The following is a 25,873-nucleotide window of genomic DNA, read 5'->3' as shown; positions in this document are numbered from 1 at the left end:
GAACCAATTGTATATATAACATAATTGCCCAGGTTCTGAGGGATACTGGGTCACCCCATTGTTACTATATTCATGCACACTCATGGGCAGACACTTTATTGGGTCAAAAATCCAGTTAAAGATGGAGGACTGCTGACAGCACAGCAGTCAAAAAAATCAGGATACAATTAGGTGGGAGGGAGATGGGGGGGCACCAGGCATAGTAGGGCGCAATAGAGAAAGAGGGCAGAGGTGGACTTAAAAATACGAGCAGGGTGGTAAATGGTCAAGCAGAGCATTCATAGTGAGTAAAAATGTTTTTGGCAAGCTTGTTATCTTTCACGACTCAATACAACAATCTATTGCATTGAACTCTTTATATTGTCTTCATCAGAGCATTAGAGTAAAAAAAAAATCCGAATGGTTAATAGCAAACTTGCTGAGAATGGGGGACACCAAAAAACAGTTAAACTTTCAAAGGAAAAACAAATAAACATGTCAATTTGTCATGAAGAGGACATGTATGACTTTCTTCAGAACTTTGAATTCTGGGACTTGTTTTGCTTTTGCTGTTATAAGATAAGAAACCCAAGACTGACTGAAGCTAATGTTGTGACATGAGCCACATTATCGTTCTCGCCGACAGCAACGTTCGACCAGTTTCGCAGCTACTATTCTTAGGCAAGCTCTTGGAAAATCTTTACTCAACCACAAAGCTTCATCGAAAGAGAAAAACTGTTTGACCCACTTCAAATTGGCTTCTGACAAGGGCAAGAGCTCTCATTCTTGGATGATCTCAGGAGGCTAGTGAGTGGCAATGGCGTTGGTGCACTGGTACTGTTAGCATTCAACACCATTGGCCATCCCATATACTCCTGAAAGACTGGAAAAATCCACCTCACTGGAGCAGTCAAGCAATGTTTAAAGCCTTTTATTGAGTAAAAGGAGAAACAGCCTCCCTGCCTCGTGTCAGTTCAGATGCAAAGACCATAAATTGCAGTGTACCACAGGTGTCTAGCAGTGCTTAATTTGAGCCGGTGCTTTCCGGTGCTCAGCACCAGCACCTAATCCTCAGGACTGGTGCTTATAGAACCAATTAAGGACACACTCATTCAGGGCACATGAGTTTCCCCAGAATCACAGGATGTTGAGCCACACCGAGACTCGAACCCAGTTCCCCAACTCCAGCCATTAGGCCAAGTCCTGTCCAGAATAATAAGTGTTGCAGCTCTAGTCAGGAGGCAGTTTGCACCAGCACATTTCTCCTGTTAGCACTGCCTCCTGAAGAGAGCCCCAGCACTTTTTATTTTACAAATTAACCACTGGTGTCTAGTTTGTTTCCACTACTTTTTACCATCTACTGGTTGCCCCTACATGTTACCCCTAGCAAAACTAATGAAACTCTTTGACGTGAAAGTTAGAAAGTACACTGATGATACCAAACATGTTTTTGGGCTGGTAAACAAAACTACAACTAAAATTATTCTCTCCAGCCCTGCTAGATCAGATGGTAGAAAGCCACCAACTTCCCTAAACTGAACATAACATTGTGTGTATATGTGTAGCCATTGTATATTAGTATGTGGCCTCTGCCATATAGAGCTCTGCATCCTCATAATAGACTCCTGTGCCCTAGAACTGAACATCACTCAGTGATTTGTTGATGTACAGCATCCAGCTATCCTTGCATGTGTAACAACCTGTGCTCCACTGATGAAGACCATACAGGTGTTCCTTTGAAGCACATCACCCTATGGTCTCCAGAGGTGTGACAGCCAAAGCTTTCCTAAAAGTGCATCAGTAGTACTCCCCTGGTGTATAGTTTCCCAGCAACACTACACCTCATGTCACTTTCTAAACATCGTCCTGTTCTCCGCTGCTGCCCATCGCCATGTGCCCCTTGCTGCATAATGTATGTGAGACCGCTGGTCTGTGTGCATGAGTGCCTGCATGTTTGTTGGATTTTATGAAACTGATATGTTGGGCTGTGTACATGCTCTACGTGTGTCCATATGCTGCAAGCCTTAGTGAGCGGTCACAATTCCCAAGCCATACTTAATGACTATCAATGTTTACTTTTTCTTTTGCTTGTCCTTTTGACACTGAAGAAGTTAACACCTTTTGAATGTGCTGGAATGGGTCTAGGCCTGAGTCAGAGTGGACATTTAAATATAACTGTAAGCTTAGATGCAGCCTGAAGTCATGAGTTAGAACCACATTCATCACCAAAACTAAAAGAAATAAATCACTTGACTTGCTGGTGGTGGAAGTCAAAGTTATCACTGAGAGGTCCTGGTGGGACGTGTCCATGCGCACAGCACAATTTGCACTCTTCTACGAATCTGCTTGTTCCCTAAAAGGGGCAGAAATCGTGCTTGCATCCTTCTTACAACTAGTGTTTGTGTCAAAATAACCCGTAGGTTTAAACCATTCATAAATGTGCCAACATCAGAAACATTTAAATATTTGTAGAATTCGCACTGTGAAAGGCATAAGCGCTGCAAAAAAGGAGTTCACAAAACCGAAGAGAACAAAGAAAGCAAATTTCCCTCTTCAGTTGAGAAAAAAGGTGCAGAAGAAATTACCTGCAATTGTTGAAGTGGCACCATTAGAATGTGGACATTCTTTTAAGAGCGCTCTCCTGGGGCTTGAAAGGCCTAGGGGGAGGTAAAGATAAAGGTCTCCTGTGTAATGGAAGTCTGCGAAAAAAATTGTCAGCAGAAATCTTCTGATGAAGGCAAGAAAAGAAAAACCATGCAACCCCTGCATGAACTATTAAAAGAGAAAAAATCTAGCGCATTTTTATTTTTTCAAGTTAAGTTTATTGATCTTCTACATCTGAAGATCATATGAAATAAAATAGTGAATATTTTAAAATAACAATGGAACACATTTGATCGTACATTTTGGCACCGGCAACCGGAAAAAAAGAAACTACAGGATAATCTGAGATTATGAAGACACATTCTGCCAACAGTAAAAACAGACACTATTAAAATAATACAGAACAAAGGGCGTAAAATCACCAGTGTGTACTTTGTTAGCCGGGTAGTGAGATGGGCAATCAGACAGGATCCGTAGAAGCGATGCTCCTGACACAGATCTCTACTACTCAACACAGTCCTTAATAAATGAGGACTAATTCCTGTCTGGAAGACAGGTAACAAAAACCCCACTCTCTTACTGAGAACATTCACTTCAAGATACGGATGAAGCACTCAAAACACAAAGACACATACCAGAAATGAACACTCGTGGGTGTCAATCTGATAAATATTATGATTATTACCATTAAGTAATTCGTAATTTTCACTATAAGAGGAAATACCAGAGCAATGCCCAGCCTTCGGCATACACTCCATTACATCAGGGGCGTAGCTTGACCTTTGGCCACCCGCAGCTGTCCCTGCGTTTGCCACCCCGTGGCAGCTGCATTGAAGAGCGGGGCTTGCTGGTGAGATTCCGCCGATTGCCGTCCCGCGACTGCCGTATTGTAGAGCTCCGCCCTTGCTACGTCACTGCATTACATGCATCATGCAATAGGATGAAAATATTAACCTATTGATAAATGCAGAGTTAAAGAGTGGAAGTTTGCAAACCTTAGACCACCGTCCGAGAAGGTTAACCTCTTCACCCCCAACCAGTTAGTTTATGATTTGGAATTAAAGTATGGGGAGTCACCCAGGTGGGAGTATTGCAAAATTCACTAATGGTATCCTTTACTCTTCAGCCAATTGGTCTTACATCACATCTGATGAGAAAGCGCATTCATCCAAACAATTGGGCATATGCACACCAGTGTGTTAAACGTAATTGCTTGATTTGTTCTCATATTACATGGAACCACTTGCACATATGTTGAATATAGATCTGACTCTCCTTCAACCAGTGTCAGTGTGCTGACAATAGTAAATTGTATCATATGAGTAGGAAATTGAGTTGTTTGTTGACTGGGGTGTGCACCCTGGTCAAGAAGCAACCACAATCCGTGTCAGGATGAGACACAAGCCAACCCTAAATTAACCTGTGCTCAACCCTCTAGTAACTTGGCACAGAACAGTAAGTCTTAAATTAGAGGCAATGTGTAAAGTATTTGTGCAACATTCCAAACAGAATTAAAGTTAAAAAAAACCCACAAAACAAGGATCTCACACCAAGTTAGAAATAAACAAGTAAAATCTTATAAATAAAACAAGACTGAAACAACACAAATCCAATCAGTAGAACCGGAGATCAGCAATTTTAAATATGTTAGTGAAAATGGTGCCAAAAAGCACAACGCATCACCAGTAGAGTTCTGGTCGTGCCAGACCAGGGCAAAGTCCCAAGTTCAGGGAGAATGTGATGGAGCACAGGCCGGCTACATGGATCGAGTTAGGCCCCTGAATAAAGTACCTTAAATCCTGGAATTGGGGAGCATTGCGAGGATCCGCAAAGATGAATTGCACAGCCAAAGTGATGTGTCTGTTCCGAGAAGTTGCGAGGTTCCAATGCAAGTCTGTGTCATCATTGAGGATCAAGTCCATGGGGATGACGCTGCGAAGTCTGGCATTGAGGATACAGTGGGAAGTCAGGGCGGTGCATCAGTTCCGGGGAGCTGCGATGCGGGTCTTTGCAACGGGTCCAATTTACGCAGCAGTGGCAATGCGTTGGTTCTGCTCAGGTTTGTGCCACACAGCAGAGGAAATGTGTAAGTTCCGCTAGATCCACAGAGGCTGGCAGATGGACCAGAACTGGGGCGGCACAATTTGGCAGGTTAAACTCACAGATGGCAGAGTCCAGGTGCAAGTTTGTTGTGTCCCTGAGGCTTCAGATCAGAAGGCCAGACAAACTGACCCTTGGAGTCACTCTGGCTTCAGGAGATGCAGGCCAAGTCCTTCGCACCCAGAGCAAGACGTCAGCAGTTCCTTCAGAGCAACAGTCCTTTCAGCAACACTTCTTCCTGGCATAGTATCCAGGTCCAGAAGTCTATTGGAGTGGTGGTGTCTGCGGAACAAACAGACAGACACACACACAAACACACATCCCACACCCCTGCCCCACCTTTGAAGTGGGGAGAAGCTTCTAGGGACATGCTTTTGAAGTACACATGTGCCCTGCCTTCCTAGTCCTGGCTCCAGACTAAAAACAGACGTTAGGCAACCCTTTGTGTGCAGATAGGACACATAATATTCAAGTGTAAGTCGAGCTGGGTCCAGCTCCTCCCTCCTATCCTTCCACTGATGGCCAATTCAGGCACACCATACCTCCCCATTGTGTGTGCTGTCTAGGAGGAATACATGAAGCCCAACTGTCACCCTCACCCAGTCATCTGACCCAGAGACATGTGGCAGACAAGAAAAGGCCAACTTTCTAAAAGTTCATTTTCAGAATTGTAATTTAAAATCCGACTTCACCATAAATTAGGATTTTAAATTGTGATTCCATAGTCACCAATCATGAAAGGGTTACCTGTTCCCATTTGGAAATTACTCTTATAAAATGTAATAAGATAATTCCAAAGTTATCCTATGGGAGAGGTAAGCCTTGCAGTAGTGAAAAACAAATTTGAGAGTTTGTCACTACTTTCATTTTTTTTTTCACTACCCAAACATGTAAAAGTTAAATGTACATGTCCCACTTTTTAAATACATTGCACCCTGCCCCCTGGACTGTCCAAGGCTCATTCTAGGGGTGACTTATATGTATTAAAATGGAAGGTTTGGGCCTGGCAAAAGGTTTGCTTTTCCAGGGCGAAATGGCTGTATAAAACTGCACATACACAGACTGCAATAGCAGGCCTGAGACATGTTTAAATTGCTACTTAAGTGGGTGGGACAAACAGTGCTGCAGGTCCACTAGTGATATTTAATTTACAGGCCCTGGGCACAGGTAGTGCCACTCTTCTAAGGACTTATATGTAAATTAAATATGGCAATTGGCTATAAGGCAATTAAACATGTTTTAAGGAGAGAGCACAAGCACTTTAGCACTGGTTAGCAGTGTTAACGTGTGCAGAGTCCTAAGGCCAGCAAAAACAAAGTCAGCAAAAATAGAGGTCTGAAGGCAATAAGCTAGGGAAAAACCACAAGGATGCCAGGTTTAACAATATGGTAATACTGCCTCAGATGTGTGCTTTCTAAGTTTTAAAGCTAAACCTTTTAAAGATAACATTTCAGACCCCTTCCTTTTAATTTTCTTCATGTTTAGTGATGGTTGGCTGCTCTGACACAAAGCAGGAATTTTACCTTGTGCCATAAAACATATCTGCCCCATTTTTTCTGGATTCTTCTCTCTTATTCCAGAAGGCACAATTCAAAGATGGCTCAGGAGGCCACATTTATAAAAAAATTACGCAAGTGAATACATAAGGATTACACCCTCTAAACAACTCTAAATAGCCGCTCAATTTTTGCACTCTGTCATAGCGATAGAATAATGTTTTCCTAATCAGGTTCCCCCCCCCCCCCCCTTTAAGCCCTGCACCCTTTAACAAGAGTTTTCTATGGGCCTGGTCAGTTAATCATGTAAGAAATGCAGTCATATGCCCTCCATTCTCAGGAAGCCACATGGGTTACCTAATGTAGCCCACACATTAAATGTAAGCCAACTTTTCAATGCTATTCACCTGATATACAAGATACTCCAGTGAACAGATCAAAAGTATGACAAAGAGACGCTACCAACACAGTTCTTAGACTCTACTCGTACAGGCCAGCACCTCTTTGACCTGAGCTGCCCCCGAACAATTTGCGCAACGCGGACATGTTTCTTGGATACGCCTCAGTTTTCTTCTCTGAAATTTCCACAGTGGCAGGCTTCTCCAAAGAACCCACAGTTTGGGGTCAGCAAGAGGCCAGCTCTCCTAACCCTCAAAGAAGACATTCAAATCTACTGTTTCAAGTTGAAGAAAGTCACCCTCACTCTCCAGCCCATTTAGAGTCAATGTAAAGCACACTGCTTCTAGGAACATCTATCTTTTTGCAACAGTGAAGACTTCTAGTCCAAGGAATCTCTGCCCTCTGATAGAGCCTACGTCATTACCTTTTTGTTACCAATAACTGTAAAAACAGATGGGCAGGTTCAGGCAAGAAACCTTTAGTTTAAGCAGGACTTTGGTAAGTGTCAAGTTTTCGTTGACGGGTGGTTGCCAAAACAAAAGGTAGTGACAAAGCAATGATGTCTTTTCCAAGATGAACTTTGATCGGAGAATTCGTAGTACCTCTCTGGAGAGAGGAGTGGTTGAGAAAAGTCCATTAACTGGTTAGTTATAGCAGGATCTGTCACAGAGAAGGAATTAGGATCTACTAGATCAAGTGATTTCGGAAAGTTCTGAAATGTAACACTCTTATAAAAGTCATCGTTACAGCATACAAAATAAAACATGTTGGCTTTTCATTTTTATTTTTACTAATTGGTTATGTGCTATAAGAATGACTTTCCTCTTTATCTCTTTGCCAAAGGTGTAGATAAAAAACTGATTTGGAGTTTTACAACTTTAAAAGTATGCAGCGTTACTTGTTACTCAATACTTAAACTCATGTTACCATTTTTTTATTTGATTGTGCCACAACTTTCATTTTAGATGTGCACGCTAAACAACTGGGCCATATTCGTAAAAGACACAATGACAACTGATGTGCATTGTGCTAAATTCAAAGTCCTTATTATTACAATACAGCGTTCAGTTTTCAATTTAAGACTCAGTCATGACCCAGGACGCTCCTCAGCTTGTATTAGTGGGTTTGCTCCAAATATCTATAACACCGGTTTTCAGTGGAGACATACACTTGGAATTTGAGATTTGGTTAGGCTGTCCATCTCGTGCACACTCCACCATTGACATATATTGTAAAGTATGCCAACCAACTAGCAAAACTTGTTCTCACGGTTTTGTAAATAGCAAATTATGTTAGGGGCTTTTCAGCAGGCCAAAACTTCCAAGAGTTGGGGAAACGCAATCAAAGAGATGTTTTTCTCACATTCTCACTCTAACAACATGAGGTTCTATAGGGACTGTGAAAATACCTTCAGTCATAACTCCATGACTCAGCATGGAGCCAACCGTGATTTTGGCTTTGATTGGAGTAAGAATATTTACTGCAAATAACACAAATAGCAATACAGAACATGTTGAAAGATCATGTCCAGGAATCTAAGGATATTTAGATTTCCAGGCTGGAAAATCGGCACCAAGTTCTCTGTTTTGTAATAACATTCAAATTAGAATGCTTCTCCTCGCAGGACATCTCTTTAACGCTACAGCAGTAGTGTAGAATTGATAAAGATGCTGCACTGGCACAAACTCCACTTTGAATTACAAGAGTTGCCCTAAATTGCTCATCCGTCTGGAAAGGAACTATCTCACTGTGGAGAAACCTGCACAACAGCAGGTAGTACTGTCTGCAACGTGCTTTTACCACCGTATTTGCAGCACATAGACTGGCTGTGTAGAAGGGACGTTCTGGTAGGGTTACCGTCTGGAGATCAATGTCATTGCAGAAAGTCTAGATTATTGGAGGGGGACAGTTCTGCTCTGGACTAATAGCACTTTGAGGCCCAAAAGATATGCCAATTATGAACCAGAGATGGGACCCGTAGGTCTTCTTGGTCAGTTCATCAATGTTGAAAAATCAAGTACAATCGCTCTAAATTGCAGTCTCTTTTATATGGAAAGGAGAAAGAGAACTAACTAGTTCCAAGAGAAATGCAGAGTGAGTCTCAAACACAGTTACCCTGGAGTTTAACAATGCATTTGATTATGATGGGTTAATAGAGGGGGCACTTTGAGATGGTGGCTAGTTATTACAGCAAGGATGAGCACAGCTTTGAACAACCACTCTTCCACAGTCTTGACTTGCATACTATCCTCAGAGTTTTAATAGTTTGACTATAAAACAAAATGTCTCGCATTTCAACGTCTCACTGAACGGTACTAAAAGATTCTGCTTTCTTAGATGACAAATCAACCATTGACATATCAACCATAACCTCAATATTTGCAACTGTTCAGAAGCAGTCCCCTGCCACTCTTGCCCTTGGATAGAGGTCATTCACAAATTCTCATAGAGGTCAATGGCATCGTAGCAACAAAAACAATGAAATACACCATAAAAGGCACTGTGTCACACTGTCAAAATCCTTATCCAAAGCTCTAGGAAACTATGAAGAGAAAGATTAATATACTTCTATTGCCTGTCTATGTAATTATTTTCAACATAAATAAACCTCTAAAGTATGAAAACCTTTAAAGTAGGTTTCCATCAAACAAACATATGAAGAAACTTGTGTTGATACATGTTATATAGTCCACACTTCTTGGAGCCTCTTAAGAAAATAGTGCTCCTCCTCCTTAGAAGGGATACTCACTTTAGGCATAAAATGCACATTTACAAAGATTTTCTTTTCTTAAGGGCAACTTTTGATGTAAAAAGCTTAATAGCTTCTGGGACAATAATGAGCAGCAGAGGTTTCTTCAGATTATCTACTTTGGTTGTTAGATCCAAGCTGTCTCTAGGAGCACTATGTGGGCATATTCCTGTGAAGGCTGAGAGCATAGAAATCTGAACACGATTTCCACTGTTGGGCATACAGTGGTGTTTCCTTACAACTGGTGTGTAAGAATCTTGGTTTTATGACAGCAATGATTATAGAAGGTGAATTATATGACCACTGGAATTTGCTTTAGAGTGCAGGAGACACGTATTTAATTACATGAGGATACAAAAGGTTTGTACTTATTAAGATACACTGAGGTCTGAGGAGATACCATGGAAAGATATTTTTTCATCACCTCACCTGAAAGGCGGCTCCTCATCTTCTGGTACTGAGTTGGGTGTTTGTGTAATGGCTACCCATCTAGGTTATCACTAATTTTCTACTACAAGAGTCAACTTGAGGTGTGTGTTTAGCTGAAGAGTGTGGGATGCCTTTAAATAATTCCCAAGTGTGGTCAATCAAAATGAATGCCATAAGCTCCACTAAAAAGGAATACAAAGTACATGAGCAAAGATCAAGGGCCGACATGTCCCAGAGGTCTATTTCCTTTAACTATTGATTTGTCAAGTTTATTGGTTAAGTGCACTATCAACTGTGAGGGTATCCTGATGATGAGGAGGTGTGTGTGCCTAGCCCTGCCTATGTTAAATCTAGATCTTTAGCCTCTTGCAAAACTCGGAAGGGGGGAGACTCTGATGTGGAGTGGACGGTCTTCCATGCTTTAGGAGCGATGTAAGAGAATGCTTGTCCTTCTGATCTGGTTTTGTTGATGCATGGGATATGTGTGAGTAGGAGTCCAGCAGAGCAGAAGTGTCTGGATGGTTGGTGGAAGGAAATGTGACTGTTCAGGTAGGTGGGGTCCAAGTTGTGTGGTGCCTTTGATGTGTGTGAGGAGGCTGAGATGAGAGTGTTTGTGTATCCGGAGACAGTGTAATTCCCTGAGGTGTGATGTGATGGGAGTTCTGTATAATAGGTTGTGGATTAGTCTTGCTGCCGAGTTCTGGATGGTTTGTAGTCTTCTCACGAGTTGCTTGGCGATCCCAGGTTAGAGGGTGTTCCCATAGTCCAACTTGCTAGTGACTAGGACATGTGTGACAGTTTTTCTAGTGCTGCTTGGGAGCCATTTGAAGATCTTCCTCAGCATCTTCATGGTGTAGTGTAGATGCAGGATGTAGTGACGGTGTTGACTTGTGCACCCATGTCCAGCTCGCCGTTGATAATTATTCCAAGGTTCCGGGTTTGAGTTCTGGGTGTGGGTGCAAGTTTGAACCTGACAGCAACCATTTGGGGTCACAAGGTGAGTTGTACTTTGCGAAGATCACTACTTCGGTCTCATCTGTGTTGAGCTTGAGACAGCTGGCTTTCATTCAGTTAGCGACTTAATCATGCAGGCAGTGAACTTGTTTCTTGGGGGGGGCTTGTCTGAGGAGGAGAGTATAAGCTGCTTTTTGTCTGCATAGGAGAGAATGTTAATGTGTACGCAGATGATGCTAGCCAGAGGGATCATGTATGCAGGGAACAGGGTGGGGCTCACCGATGAACCTTGAGGCACTCCGCAGATGAGTTTATGGGCTTCTGAGGTGTAAGGTGCCAGGTTGTCAATTTGTGTACGATCCATTAAGAAGGAGCAGATCCAGCAGAGTGTGGGTCCTTGGATGCCAATCTTGTGCAGACGCCTGAAGAGGATAGGGTGTGAGAACTTGTCAAATGCAGCAGAGAGGTACAGGGGAATGAGGCCTGCCGTGTCTCTTCTGTTAAGGACCATGCGGATGTGGACTGGGACAGTGATGAGTGCTATTTCTGTACTGTGGTTGGGCCTGAATCTGAATTGCAAGGAGTCAAGGAGCTGGTGGTTGCGGAGGTCGTGAGTTAAGAATCACTTGATAAGTTTCCCTAAGACCATTGCTGGGTACGGTAGGAGGGAGATAGGTCTGTAGTTGGAAAAGGTGGCTGGATCAGCGGATGGTTTATTGAGCAAGGGCATGACGATTACATGTTTCCGGGTGTTTAGGAATGTGGTTATTGTGGTACATCCATAAGAGAAAGGTTGATTCACTTAACACATACATTTAATAAAAACTCATGAGTGCTGACAGCGGCAAACAAGCCTCAAAGCTTAATGCAGGTCAGCATTGAGTTGCAGTGAAAGCAAAAATCTGGGGTCCTTAAACATAGTGCAAATGTGAATCCGCCCAGCAGCAAAGTCATTTCATAACCTTTCCAGTTTCTTTAAAATCAATATGAATTCATACTACTCTATTCTCCACAATACAAGCAATGCTATGAAGCTGGAGTACCAGGATAGTTCCCTTAGTGCAAATAAGAAGGTAGTATTAGCACCACAAGGTCAAGGGGTTTACAAAAACACGATTTAGAGTGAAAAGCCTCTACGAAAGGACTTTTCAGAAAATACATTTCCTGTTTTTTTTATTTTTAATATAAATCACAGATCTTTATGACTACTCCTTCTGGGCAGGACAAAAAACACACAAGAATTGTCATCATAGCAAAAATGTAGTTTAAAACAGTCTATTCTTATTTTTCTCTTCCAAAACACGTTACCAAAGGATAATCATCTTGCACTACATTTTGATAGACAATAACTATTTTCTGGAAACAATTATCCCATTTACTCTATTTGTTTATGGCACAAAAGGCAAGTGTGGAAATTGGGTGTCGAATTCCATACAGAAGAACTGTTAATATCCAATTGCGACTGCTCAATGCCTTTCCAATAGTCATCCCTCTGACCCGTTCGATCACAGGCAACCATTTTCCAATTGCTCACCTTAAATTTTATATGAAAGAAAAACCACCATCCAATAAGCACTCATGAAGTAAATTTATTTTGGGGCTGCAAATGTCGGCAAATCCTCTCTGGATTGGTGTTTATATTGTTTCAACAGAAGTAACATCTTATGAATTCCTACATTTTTCGTATTTAGGCTCATTATGCTTGAAAGACAAAACACAACAGTCTTGACATTAAAACATTAAGATGTAACACATTTATAATTTAACGCCCTCACCTTTACTGCTATATTTATAAGAGAACGGTAGGGTGTATGTCAGGGTGATCATTGACATCCATATGTATGTCAACTTTCTGAAACTGTACGATAGCCTGGTCATCAAGAACAAAGCCAGATAAGACAATTCATCTTTCCAGATCAGCCTCTGATCAGTGTGAAGAGGCACATCCCAGCACCTTCCATGACAGAAGACACCAAGAGTGTGTTTACTCTGTTAGTCAAACAATCTTTATCCAACACTGGCACCCAGAAAATGTTCACAGCGTGTCTCTCAGCAGGTCAATGTTCACCCCACTCTTTCATCCCATCTTGTCCCATCTAAATGGAGAAGCAAAATAGCCAACACAGGATCAATACAGTAAAAGCAATGATCTCTCCACGAAGCATGGGTCATACCTCCTGAACCAACTTTTCCAGCTTCTGCTGCAATTCAAGGAAATATCGTGACGTGATGAGTCCCTGGTGGGATTTATCCAACGAGTCTCGCGCCAGTTCAATGATCTGATGATGGGTAAAACCGAGCACTCCATCTGCCAGGGGAAGAACGTTGTCAGGAGAGTAGTTTGTGATAATCTCCTGAAGCCGCTCTTCCATCTGAGCTGTAGCCTATTTAACAAGGACAAAAACAATTAACGTCCACATATATTCTCTGGATGGTTGGTACATCATAACACCCACGTTTCTATATATTTATTCAATGCATAAATATTCATTCAATTCCAAAGATGTTATCTGGGACACTGTATTGGTAGTGAATGGGTAACAGACACTTGACCAGACTTTTTTCATGAAACTTCACTTATTTGTCAAATGAAAGCCTATAATTGGCAACAAAATGTTCCGACATTGGGTCAAATAATTCTATTTTTTGTTCCTGCGAAAATAAGATTTAGTGTCCGCAAATTAAATAATAATCAATTTGGTTTGTAAACTTGGTACATTTGAAATCGGAACTCGCTAATATAAATTAACTTACATATTTTTTCCTGAAGCGATTTACTATTCTCCAAAGAGGCGTAATCTAGTGGGTATAGAAAGCGCATTTTTCTTCAGAAGGTCAGAGTAGCTAATATGTGGCACATCCCAAACCTTTACGTAATGCATGCAAGGCATCTGAGCGCTGCTCTGTGCTCAGAGAAACCCACAGATTTCTTACCACTTAGAAACACATTTTATCAACGTGAGGCACTACAAAAATAGGTAACATGCATTTTCATTCTCGTCATATGATGGAATGACAATTCAAACATGCCACTGTTTCTGTAGATATTTTTGGTGACTTCATCACTTTCATTCCAGCAATCAGAAAGTCAAGTGTATAAAAGACAAACTGGGATAGAGTCTAACCCAAATAATTTTAAAAGCGTATTGTGTTTAAAATGTAAGAATAATTACATGAAAAATGGTTGTTTAGAGATACATTCTGCAAACCTTATGGGATTGGTATCAAAGAATTTGCTATTTTTATTTTGAAGTTTTCCTTAGAGTGGTTTCCTCTGCCAGTACCCAAAGTGAGAGCTCATAACCCTGTCATTGTGGGGCTGCTACCAGGGGTGAAGCTATGAACGGAGCAGCAGGTGCAATGATGTCGGGGTCCATGTTCCCCTCTGCACTCAAATGCAGCTTTATTTTGCTACCAACTGAGGGGATTGGAGCTTTTACCTTCCCAGCATTTGGGGCATGAGACCCTTGGCACGCCTCATTTTCTTTAAGTACACAACACTTAGTTAGGGCCGGGAATTTGTCAAATCTTGTTTCCCGATTTGCTTTGCTTTTGTCACTGGTATAATATATTGCTCGTATTGTATTAAAAGTTTAGCAAGATCGCTTTCTGAGGGCGCAATACGCTAATGACCAATAAATATCGATTTATGTAATGGATGAATTATATCACTCCCGAATGCCGCCGTTACAACAGCCTCTTTTGAATGTAAATGAAATGCAGATCTTTAAAAGAGCAGTATCAGAATGTAAAACAACACGCCTAAGGAGATGCGCTTTTAAAATATAGCAGAAGTAAAGCGATGTAGCTAAACATTTAAAAAATATCTGTATTTCGAAATTTGGCAGGTATGTTTAGGGTTTTAAATTACTTTTCCAGCAATGCATTTGTTCCCATTACATTATTTATTTTTCCAATTAGCTTTTTCTACGAAATAATTCTTACACTGTATTGCACCACCCAGTGGATTACTCTAAGAGCCCTTGCTACATATAGAACAACCTTTGGTAAAGCCAGCAGGTTTAACATTCGTATGGCATGCTGGTTGGGCATGTGCAAACCTTTTGGATGTACCGCTACTTGTTTGTACGGAAGATGGCTAAAAAAACAACAAGAATGGTAAAAGAAACCGCAGTTATGATGAGAACCTTAAGAGATGTACATGGCATGCTCCGTAAATATGTAACAGAGAGGCTGATTGAAGAGCAGGAAGGAAACAGACTAGTACAACGAAGAAGGGTGAACCAGCTCACCAAGAATGGAGCAGGTAAAATGCAGTGACATACACCATATAGAAGGCCATACGACCACATATGTAAAACAAGTAAAAATGTATACCTGAAGTAAAAGACATCTACAAGAGATCCATTCGAGAAATAGGCATATACATGCAGATACAAACATCCAAGATAAACTTATATACGGATAAATATGTATATAAAAACATAAAAATTCCAATAGACACACAAGTCATACAGGGTACGGCAAAAGTATAACCACTCCTCTGAAAGCAACCCATGTCCTCCGCTAGTGAGCGGGAGGACGAGTAGTGGAGGAACAAAGGACACTCCAAGAGCAGAGGTAACCAAGAAAGGACAGAGATTATCCTACCATTGTAATAGAAGTAGTTATGACAGTAACGGAGGTGGAGGCAGAAAGACAAGCTGGAAAACAGCAACGCAATGCCACATAAATGTAGGAAGTGGAAGGCATCGCCCACTACAGGGAACAAGGGCAACCGTCCAAGAAACAACTCCACCGACTGGGGAAGGATGTCAGCCGGCGGTAACAGGTTAAACAAAGAATAAAAAGCATGTGGAAAGTCCACCATAAAAAAGAAGAAAAAGAATACCACCAGGGTGAAACAAGGGGCTGGTGGACACTAAGCGCAACACAGTCGATTTTGACAATCACACATTGTCAACCCATAGAAGCATGAGAAACTGGTGAGAAAACTGACTAACTCTTAACGGAAATTTAATTTAAAAAATTTAATAAAATACCCCTATCAAAAATGGGGGGACCTCTTCCATAGAAAACCACGCCACGAAAGGCAGGAGTGGTATACAGAGTTGTGAGGGAGAGAATAGTATCCCCACCTATGAGGAAGGAGGAAAGTTACAAGAAATGAAGGATACCAAAACATGGATCCAAATTATCCAGGGGACTGATGTCCCAAGGGAACAGAACTGAAAAGAAAAGCAGATACAACAGCTACCCCATGGGTCGGATGGAAGATATGTGTAAAAACAAAAACCCCGCAGGTAGCGACAGTAGTGGTTGTAACCCAATTAGGTAGGTAAGAACACCTCAAGGGAAAAACCAGATACAAGAATACCAAACCCCTGAAGATAAGCAGCATCAGGAGCATGAAAAAGTAGAAAAAGGGCTTACACGAGAAATCGGTACCAATGCGCAATGTGAATTAATAGGGCAAATATATGCCGATACCACAAGGGTATAAGGGAAAATTAATACCCCATTAGGGGTAGGTGGATTCGTGGAACCAGGTCTTATCCAGTAGGAACACAAAGATGAGTTGAAGTAAATCTGTGAGAACCACAGAGTAGAATAGAACAAAGAGAAGGTCCGCACCAAAGAAGGTCACAGATCGGAATAAAAGTTACCCAGGCCAAAGAGTTTGACAGGCAGCAATCAATCAATTAGCATTTGTAGTGTGCGCTAATCACCCTGGGGGTATCCAGGCCCTGTGTAGGGTGCGCCTAGTCGAACATCCAGGTCTTGAGGCCACTACTGAATTCGGCAAGGGAGATAAAGGTTCGGAGGTGGATGGGAAGGTCGTTCCAGGCCTTGGAAGCGAGGTGGGAGAAGAAGTGTCCTCCGGCTCGAGAGTGATGGATGCGGGGGCGGTGGTGAGGGTCAGGGAGGCAGACCGTAGCTTTCTAGTGGGCTGGAAGGTCAGGCGGTTGCTCAGGTATTCTGATCCTGCATTGTAGAGGGCTTTGTAGGCGTACATGAGCAGCTTGAAGTGGCATCTCTTCCTGATGGGGAGCCAGTGCAGGGGGGTGATGTGGGATCATCTGGGCAGGTCCAGGATGATTCTTGCTGCTGCATTCTGGATTGCTTGGAAGCGCTTGAGGAGGTTCCGGTGTAAAGGGCATTCCCGTAGTCAAGTCGACTGGTGATGGAGTTTGTGTGACGGTTCTTCTGGTGTTAGTTGGGATCCATCTGAAAACTTTACAGAGTATTCTGAGTGTGTTGAAGCAAGTGGAGGAAACTAAGTTGACCTGTTGTCTCATGGAGAGCTAGCTGTTGAGGATGATACCGAGGTTGCAGGCGTGGGTGGTGGGGGTGAGAGCTAGTCTGAGAGTGGAGGGCCACCAGGAGTCATCCCATGGTGAGGGGGGTCTTCCAAAGAGGAGAACTTTGGTTTTGCTGATGTTGAGTTTGAGGCAGTTGGCTCTCATCCAGTCGGCAAAGTCGGTCATGGTGTTATGGGCGTTTGCTCTAGCGGTGTCTGTGTCTTCGGTGAGGGAGAGTATGAGCTGGGTGTCACCAGCATGGGAGAAGATGTTGAGACAGTGGATGCAAGTGATGGGTGCCAGCGGAGTCATGTAGATGCTGAACAAGTGGGGCTGAGTGAGGAGCGATGGGTACGCCGCAGATGATGCTCTTGGGGGTCGAAGCTGTATGGCAGGAGGCAGATTCTCCGAGTGTGCCCAATGAGAAAAGAGGATAGTAGCTTGAGGGCATTGCTGTAGATGCCGATGTGGTGAAGTCTTTGGATGAGAAGGTGATGGGAGACTGTCAAAGACTGCTAACAGGTGCGAGGAGGATTAGGGCTGCTGACTCGCCGTGGTCAAGGATATCTCTGATGTCATCCGTGACGGCTAGAAGGGTGTTTTCTGTGCTGTGGTTCGATCGAAAACCAGATTGGAAAGGGCAGAGCAGGTGGTTGGATTCCAAGTGGTCTGTGAGTTGGCTGTTGATGGCTCTCTCCAGTACCCTAGTAGAGAAGGGGAGGACTGAGGTGGGGCAGTAGTTCATGAGGTCTGCTGTGCGTTTCTTCAGAAGTGGTTTGACTTCTGCGTTCTTCCAGGTTTATGGGAAGGTGGCAGATCTGAATGCTGGGTTGTTGATGCTGGTGAGGGGGCCCAATTTCTTTGTGTTCAAGGTAGAAGGTGTGGTGTGTGCAGGGGTCGGTTTGGGCTCTGGAATGGATGGAAGAAATTATGAAAGTTGTGGTTTTGGTGCAGAGAGGTGTCAGTCGGTCAGGAAGTGGAGCGGGAGGATTGTGGGAGAAGCGGGGAGGTCCGGCTGTGGCAGTTGGGGTTCAAAGTCCTTGTAGATGTTGGCAATCTTGGTGTCGAAGTAGTCGGCCAGTAAGTTGCAGAGGGACTGGGAGGGCTGGACGGTGTTTTTGACGGATCAATGATGAAGGGCAGGACCGACCCATAGCATTTATCGTTAGATGGCTACAACTCATCGAAAAGCAATGGAAGGTCATTTAAAGTCAGTCCTTTGCAATGTTGCTGTCTTTAAGAAAAGAAAATACCTGTGTGGAACTAATTTCAAAGTTCAAATGGATCATACACTGCCCAGGTGGATAATGTAGTTATGGGGGGAGAATCTTGAACTGTTGAGGAGGTCCATCTCCGTATATGGAACAAACTTTTTGTGTAAATAAAGAATCTGGGCTGACCAATCCATTGCAGATAGTCTTTCATAGGAATTTTGCCTTAGTGATGAGAATTCCCAAGCATATGAATAGCTTTTCCCACACCTTCAGCTGGAGGGAGCCCTTGTGGAAAATAACATTATCTATGCTGTCTTCCCGCCTCTTTGAATTAGCTTTTGCTGGCATTTTCACTTTGTGTATTGTGAGACTACTTTTCAGTGCAACAGTGTGTGCTCTCCCAATATACCATGATGTAAAATTGGCACCACTCATTTGGCTTATTTAACTTTACAGCAAGGCCATAGTAAAACGGCAGAGTGTAATGGTAATGTAATGTCCTATGTAGGCTACAGTGTAAAATTACATCAATAACATATAATCGATGAGGTAGGACTCCAGGTACATCAATGTTCCTCAATGTCTACAGTTTAAAACTCCTCAGTAACATATCAGAGTAAGGTGCTATGCCATGTAGAAAAAATACTTTCATACACTAGGTAAGTCACCACCTAAGTGTGCAATGCAGCCAACAAATCTGGGTGCTTAATGTGGCATGCTCAATATTAAGGAAAAATACATTTCCATCAGTGAACCACTACAAAATGCAGTTTTCATCATAGATGTCATTTTTCTGTGAAGAGGGATGTTTGGGAATAAAATTCTATTTTTCCAACAACGGCTAGGAAAATACTAGAAATATGTTTAAAAGTTCATTTGACTAATAAAGCTAGTTCAGTGATAAAGAAACATTTATATATCTATGTTCTAAAGGCAACTCTGCATAATCATACTTAGTGCTGACTGGAAAACTGGCCATAATAAACCAGTTCTGCTGGTTTCCCTTCCCCCTCAGCGGCATTAATTAGCATCCAGATGAGGCATGAAAACTGAGTTTTCTCAGGAAATAACAGTCAAGGCTGGAAGGGCTGAAGGCAAAATCATGAAACCCATATCTGGGATAGGCCATTTGAGGGTGGACAGAAAGAGATAATATCACAAAGTGCACAGGCCTATCTTGTGGAATGTAGATGTTTGAGAGTGTCTGATGTGAACAACCTTGTCATTCAGGCATTTGCCTATGCTACCAGGAGCAAGAGGGAGATCTTAATTTCCATAGGGCTGGACCTGGAGGGGACAAAGAGTCCTTGAAAAACTAGACTAACTCTTGCCATTTTGAACAAAGACTTTCCGACAGTTTTCAGTCAATCCAGAATAGGCTTTCTTGTGAAATGAAAACTGCATGGATCTGGTCTAGGAAACTGACTAATCACAAGCTAGTGCACTGGTTTAAAATGCCACCCCGCCACCAAACAGCTGGCCAGAACACTCCCATACATGCAGAAATAATTAGAAGGAAATAGCCCGACTTACTTGCCAGTGAAAAAGGCAGACGTGTCTCCTACTCTCCACCCAAAGGCAGGGACTGGAAGTGCTTTCTGAATGTTATTTGGCTGGTCCCCTCCTGATAAAAACACTGCTCTAATTGCGTGGCTGGGTCTATCGCCCAAGTAAGGAAAAGGATTAAACCTGGGACCATGTGAAATTCGCATGGTCCTTGGTTTGAACTGTAGCCATCAAGAAGCTAAGCTCAGCCACACAAATGGAGAACCACTTTTTATCAGGACTAATGTGGAAACACTGGGTGGACAGAAATGTGTGATGTTAGCCAAATTTGAGATTTCACTTTGTGATGGGTAAGAAAACATAGTGGTATTCACGCAACTTGAAACATCCTGGACTCCCCTGTGTGTCTACGTTTCAGAAATGTCTGGGTTTAGTAGAATTCTTTGGTTGTCAGCTGACCCAAAGACCAAATGATGAAACCATTCAGCATGGCAAGCATGAGGAATTGGGATTTACCCCTAACAAGTTGGCATACATGTCATAACTATGCCCAAATCAATATGACATTGTGTCTTGCTTGCCATTGTGATGTGGATGCTGTAGACCGAAGGCAGGTAGAAAGATTATTGGGGTATTAGGGGGTAGGGGATAACCCAATGCCAAGATAGCCCAACCACACCCATTATTTTTTTCCCCCAAAAAAACCCAACTATATATCCTGGATGTCTATAAAGGCTTTCTGCCCCTCGAGGGCAAATTTGTGGTAGGAACCTCGAATCAGTCCCCTGCAGGGGCAGAAAGGGTGCTGGGCCAGTCTAGGGTGGGGGCACAGCTGAATCCCTAGTGTACAGTGGGCTTTCAATCCCCCCAGAGGGTCAGATTGGGGGCAAATCCACAATGTGCCCACTAAGGAGCAGAAAGACTGGCTTGGCCTTGGCGGAGCAGGAGAGCGGCACTGGCCCTTGGGGCTGCTCCCTCCTCCACCAGGGAAAAAGAATTCGCTGGTGTCCCCTGGGGAACAGATGGGGGGCAAACCCCCTATCTGCTCTCTGGGAGAGTAAGAAAGACTGGATGCCCCTTCTGGTGTAGGGGAACAGTCCAATGCCAGGGTGCGCTGCCCCTACCTCTTTTACTGACTGCCATGTGAAAATCCCTACTTCTAGTGGGCCTTCTACCCTTCAGGGCTTTGCTCCCAACCTGCCCCTCCATGGGGCAGAAAGGCTGTATTGACCTTGGTGTGGTTGCAATAGCCCTTGCCCAGGGTGTCGCCTTCCCTCACCCCAAAAAAGAAATCCCTGATGTCAAGTGAACTTTCTACCCCAAGGCGAAGATTGGCTCTACCCCCAGGTGGGACAGGTACTGCAAAACAACAAGGTGATAGAAGGAATGTTTGAATTATTCTCAGCCACTGGTGATTGCTCTGGGACACATTCCAGATCATAGTTTTCCACCCACCATGCAAATCAGTCTTGGTCCTGCAGCAATAGGAACAGTCCAGCCCAGACTGCCAGGCCAGGTTCCCTCCTGATTGAAACACAAGCAAGTCAGAATGGTTTATTCCTCCTCAGGTGAGGTACAGTTTGAGTCCTACAGCAAAGAACCATGTCTGGGCATACCTGTCCCACTTAGGGCGACTACACCTGTGCGTGCTCATGTTACAGCAAAACAAAACAAAAAATCAAACTAAGAATGTGAGGGAGACTCTTCCCTCATGCCCTGACTGTTTTTCTTGGGAAGCATGGTTAAGGCAGTGTTTTGTCTAGCTGCTGGAATAGGTGGGCCCAGGACGAGGAAGTATCTGGAGAGGACGTGATCAGTTAAGTATGGTTGGGCTGGGTTTTGGGGGGTGGGTGTCGTTTTTAAAGGTTGGGGTCGTTTTCAGGCCTGGGAGGTGGGGTTGTTTTCAGGACTGAGGGGGTCAGGAAGTTTTTAGGGCTCGGGGGAGGGCAGGGTCGTTTTTAGGGCTTAAAATGACAGGAATGTTTTTAGGGCTTGGGGCATGGGGTTGGTTTTCAGGAGGGAGGGGGTAGTTTTAGGTCGTAGGCCGAGAGCTTGGGGGGCCGTGTTAGGGCTTGGGGGGGCAGGAATTGGGGTAGAATTCTTGCCTGAGGGTAGTTTAGGGCTCAGAGCGGGGTTCAGGGTTTGGCTGAGTTGCACTTACCTGATAAATCTCAACCACATATATGTCTTTACCATACATGACTTAAAGCACATTTCGTTGTAAAGGCATATGTGATAAAGGCATATGCATGGTTAAGACTTGTGTGGCTGCGACCGTGTGGAACCAGCATGCGTGCTAATCATATGCGTGGATCGGTCATACAACCATTCACTACAGCCCCACTGTAAAATTAGTGTGGCTATTGGTTAAAGTATTGATGGGTCTCATTTAAGTGGTTGAAATTCCTTTGTTTGAGGGTACAAATGAAAGATTTGCTTACATTTTAGTGGACTGCTCTTACCATTTTATACTTTTTTTTATATTTTATATATACGTTGGTTTCGTTTGTGATTTTTTATTGGTGATTTTTTTTCTTAGCAAAAAACTTTCTGTTGATAGCTAAAAAATATATCTAATTATCTATTCATCTACCCATCTATCTATCCATCTATCACACTGTCTCAATAACATTTAACGCAGATCTTAGAAACATGCAGGCTGTGAAGTATATGGTTTGAATTCTGATTACAATGAATCATTTCTCACTGCGAATGTAAAGTTCCACCCGAACAGACTTATGTAACACAATTAAGTAATAATTATTAAATAGGGCATCTGTCATCTTTAAAACACACACCCAGTGCGGATAACCAGAGGCAGTGAATTCAGAACACGTTGTTCAACTGTCCTAATTGTTATTAATTTGCATACGGAGCTTCGCTCTCGTCTCCACATTTGACGCTCACTTGGCAAACACCACATACAGCTCCTGCCTAAATGCGTGTTTCATTGGTTAAGGGAAGTAGTTGCAGGAATGGTATTACTCACCTTTGGGAACCGCTCTTTGTAGACATGGTTCATCATGATGATTTCATTGTCGCAGCAGGCAAGCGAACGTCCAGGACTGAAAATAAAGCAGAGGATTCCCTTAAAGGTGTCTCAGCGTGAATGGAAATCGGGTTAACATGATACAAGCATTGAGCGTTGCATGCGGGGCGCGGGCTCCCGGTCTAGCTCAGTGTGTGAAATGCCATTAGGCACAATCACGCTGTCCCAAAGAGCTCAGAACCACCATAACAGAAATGACTTCATGGATATGGATTACAGCTGTCTCCAGCTTTATGAAGATGTGATTTACTGTCAAGCAATATATTCCAAAGCGAAAGAACAAGCCATAAATAGGAATTCCTCTTTTAAAATATTCCATTTGATGGCGAGCTACCGGAGCATTCAGCTCACAACAACATGGCTGCTACAGGAGATCAAAGCGCGCGCTTTCAAAAACAATTTTGGTGTATACCATTTGACGCATTTCCAGCAGAAAATGCAAATTATCGAATAAAATCTGTTTTAAGTTTTTTGCAGGAATAGGCGTCGTGATTAAAGTTGACAATGTACTTAAAAGACAGCAGCATTTGGAATAGATACATATATATTATCACCACACGTTTCTGGTATATTCACCGATGAGTCTACTTTCACAGCTGCGCCACACTTAACCATTTTATAAGAAGTACAGATCTGTTTTTATAAAGAGTACAGATCGGTTATTATAAACTAAGTAACTAATAAGGTCAGTAAAAACATGAATTACAATTTGATGCAAGAGAAACATGTTGACTGTTCTGGATAATCAATGGCTTTCTCTCATTACTACCCACTCTGACTCCAAATATACACATATGTATCTACTCTGATCTACTTTCCTGTCAGGTTGCGGCATACCAATCACAGCATTGCTGTTGGTCCATGGATACCCAGATATACTTAGTTCTTTTTTCTTTAATAACTCCAAAATCACTGAAAAGATTTACACAAAATCTCAAAAAGCATTCTTTCTGGATCAAGATCGAGTTTTCTGCCAAATTTGGTGTAATTCCGTTCAGCGGTTCAGGCTGTAGTTGAGTCTAAAATCCCTATGAGAAATAGCATGGGGAAACATGTTTTGGGACACCCCTTTTTCGCTTGATGAATCACCCTGGCAAGAGCTGAAGTCAGTGGCAAACTAGTTTTGAAAATTTTGTGACGATTCGTCAAAAGGCGCCAAAGTTATTAGCAAAACAAAAAATTCTATTCCTATGGAAACTAGGTCCTAAATATAACTACCTACTGGTGACCGCAGACAGACAGACAGACAGACAGACAGACAGACAGACAGACAGACAGACAGACAGACAGACAGACAGACAGACAGACACACACACACACACACACAGAGAACAACAATAGATAGAGAGAAATTGAGAGTGAGCGTTAAGGTAGGACTACAATTATCTGCATTGTCATTAGAGGCGTGTTTAACAATAAGAGCGAAACAAGCACTGTCAAACCCATCACGTTTCGTCTTTGAAAGGAGTAAGCCGACTTTTCGGTTTTGTCAATGGTTTTTTGAGGCAGAAAGAGAAAAAAAGCACACCAAGTGATGACACACACATTTCACTGCCTTTGTATGCATATGCCATTACATGGTGACTATTTTACCTTTTTTTAGTGGTATCCTAAAACGGAAAAAAAATGAGACAGAAGGGCTGGGGGAAGTCAATGGATGAGCTGGCGGTGGGAAAGCAACAGGGATAATGTGGGGGAGGTAATGTGAAGGAGAAACAGCAGACAGCAGAGGGGGATGACAGCAAGAAAGAAAAAAAATTACTTACCTGTAACTACAGTTATCCAGTATTGGTATCTTTCTTAGATTCACATGCTTGTATCATTCCCCGCTGTTGAGATGGGAGTCCAACGGTAATATAATCAAGCAGTAATTAACAAATACCATAGGCTGTAATGGCTCTAGCCCATGAATTTGATAGCCTATCTATGTCCTTTTAAAAAAAGGACCAAGTGTCAAGTACAACAAATCAGCTGTTAGCACCCTCCTAGCAAAGGCAGTTTCTCAGATTTTCAAAGCACAAGTGGGAAGTAAGTATCCCATAAAACAAAAGAGTGACGCTTCTACAGGGAGGAGGGTGGGCTGCATGTGAGTCTATGAAAGATACCAATACTGGATAACCGTTGTTACTGATAAGTAACTTATTTTCTTATACAGTATTGGGATATCCTTCTTAGATTCACATGCTTGAATCAGAATAGCAAGCAGTAACTTAAAGGAATGTTGTCTGTAGCAGAGATAGTGGGAAACATCTAAAGTATGCATTTATAACCGCTAATAAAACAGATACACTTGTAGATGTCCCTATGCCCTTCTAATGTTGTAAGTGTTGTTACATATCCGGACTGATGGCTTGTGTATATAACTGTTTACTAGAATCCTATACATATACTTATTGTAACAAAACACCTAAATAGATTTTTAAATAAGACCATATATATATATACACACACAAATGTGTATATACAAGTGTGTGTGTGTATATATATTATCTACTGGCGGTCGCCAGTAGATAGTTATAGTTAGGACCGTGTTTCCATAGGAAATCTGAAAATTCTATTTTGAATAACTTTGGCGCCGGTTGACGGATCCTCGCGAAATTTTCAAAACTAATGGGGCGCTCCGCTCAGCTTCTACCCTGGAAGTCTCGGGGTGATTCGGCAAGCGGGTCTGAGAAAAAAGGGGGGTCCCAAAACGCATTTTCCCCATGCATTTTCCCATAGGACCTTTAGTCGAAGGTACAGCCCGAACGGCTGAACAGAATTACTTGAAATTTGGCAAAGAGGTAGTCCTCAGGCCAGGGATGTGCCTTTTGCATATATGGTGTCAATCTGTTCAGTAGTTCCTGAGAAAATTGCAGTTAAAAGTACATAAATATCTATAGCTGCGCACGGTGCCGTGCACGAGCGTAATTCTGATTGGTGGTTACATGTCAGTCAACATTCGAATCGGTCGAAATCAGGAAGTGTTGTTCGCCATTTTGTGTGTGACAGTGAAAAAGAAAGGTGGAGAACGTGAAAAAGGGGCAGGGTACAGAGTTCCTGACCCCCTAGCTTTTGTCAGGGGGTCCCTGAAGGACCATGAAGGGTGAAAAAAACATTTTATTTTATTTTTTTTAATTCGCGGGGTGCGC

General features: G+C 42.7%; 1 protein-coding gene across 11 annotated transcripts in view; it reads right to left on the bottom strand.

Annotated features, from left to right (window-relative positions):
- The window catches only part of MAST4 (microtubule associated serine/threonine kinase family member 4), a 1,731,733-nt gene that overhangs the window by 240,140 nt on the left and 1,465,720 nt on the right, over nt 1–25,873 (bottom strand). For all 11 annotated transcript variants that reach the window (XM_085631988.1, XM_085631996.1, XM_085632003.1 and 8 more), the window contains 2 exons: nt 22,683–22,758; nt 12,885–13,094 (listed from right to left, as the gene is read on the bottom strand). In XM_085631988.1, coding sequence (XP_085488114.1) covers nt 12,885–13,094; nt 22,683–22,758 — 286 coding nt within the window. The remainder of the gene's footprint in view (nt 1–12,884; nt 13,095–22,682; nt 22,759–25,873) is intronic.

This window comes from Triturus cristatus, chromosome 2_1 (assembly GCF_964204655.1).
Source record: "Triturus cristatus chromosome 2_1, aTriCri1.1, whole genome shotgun sequence".
Classification (NCBI taxonomy): domain Eukaryota; kingdom Metazoa; phylum Chordata; class Amphibia; order Caudata; family Salamandridae; genus Triturus; species Triturus cristatus.
This window is presented reverse-complemented; position numbering and strand designations above follow the sequence as displayed.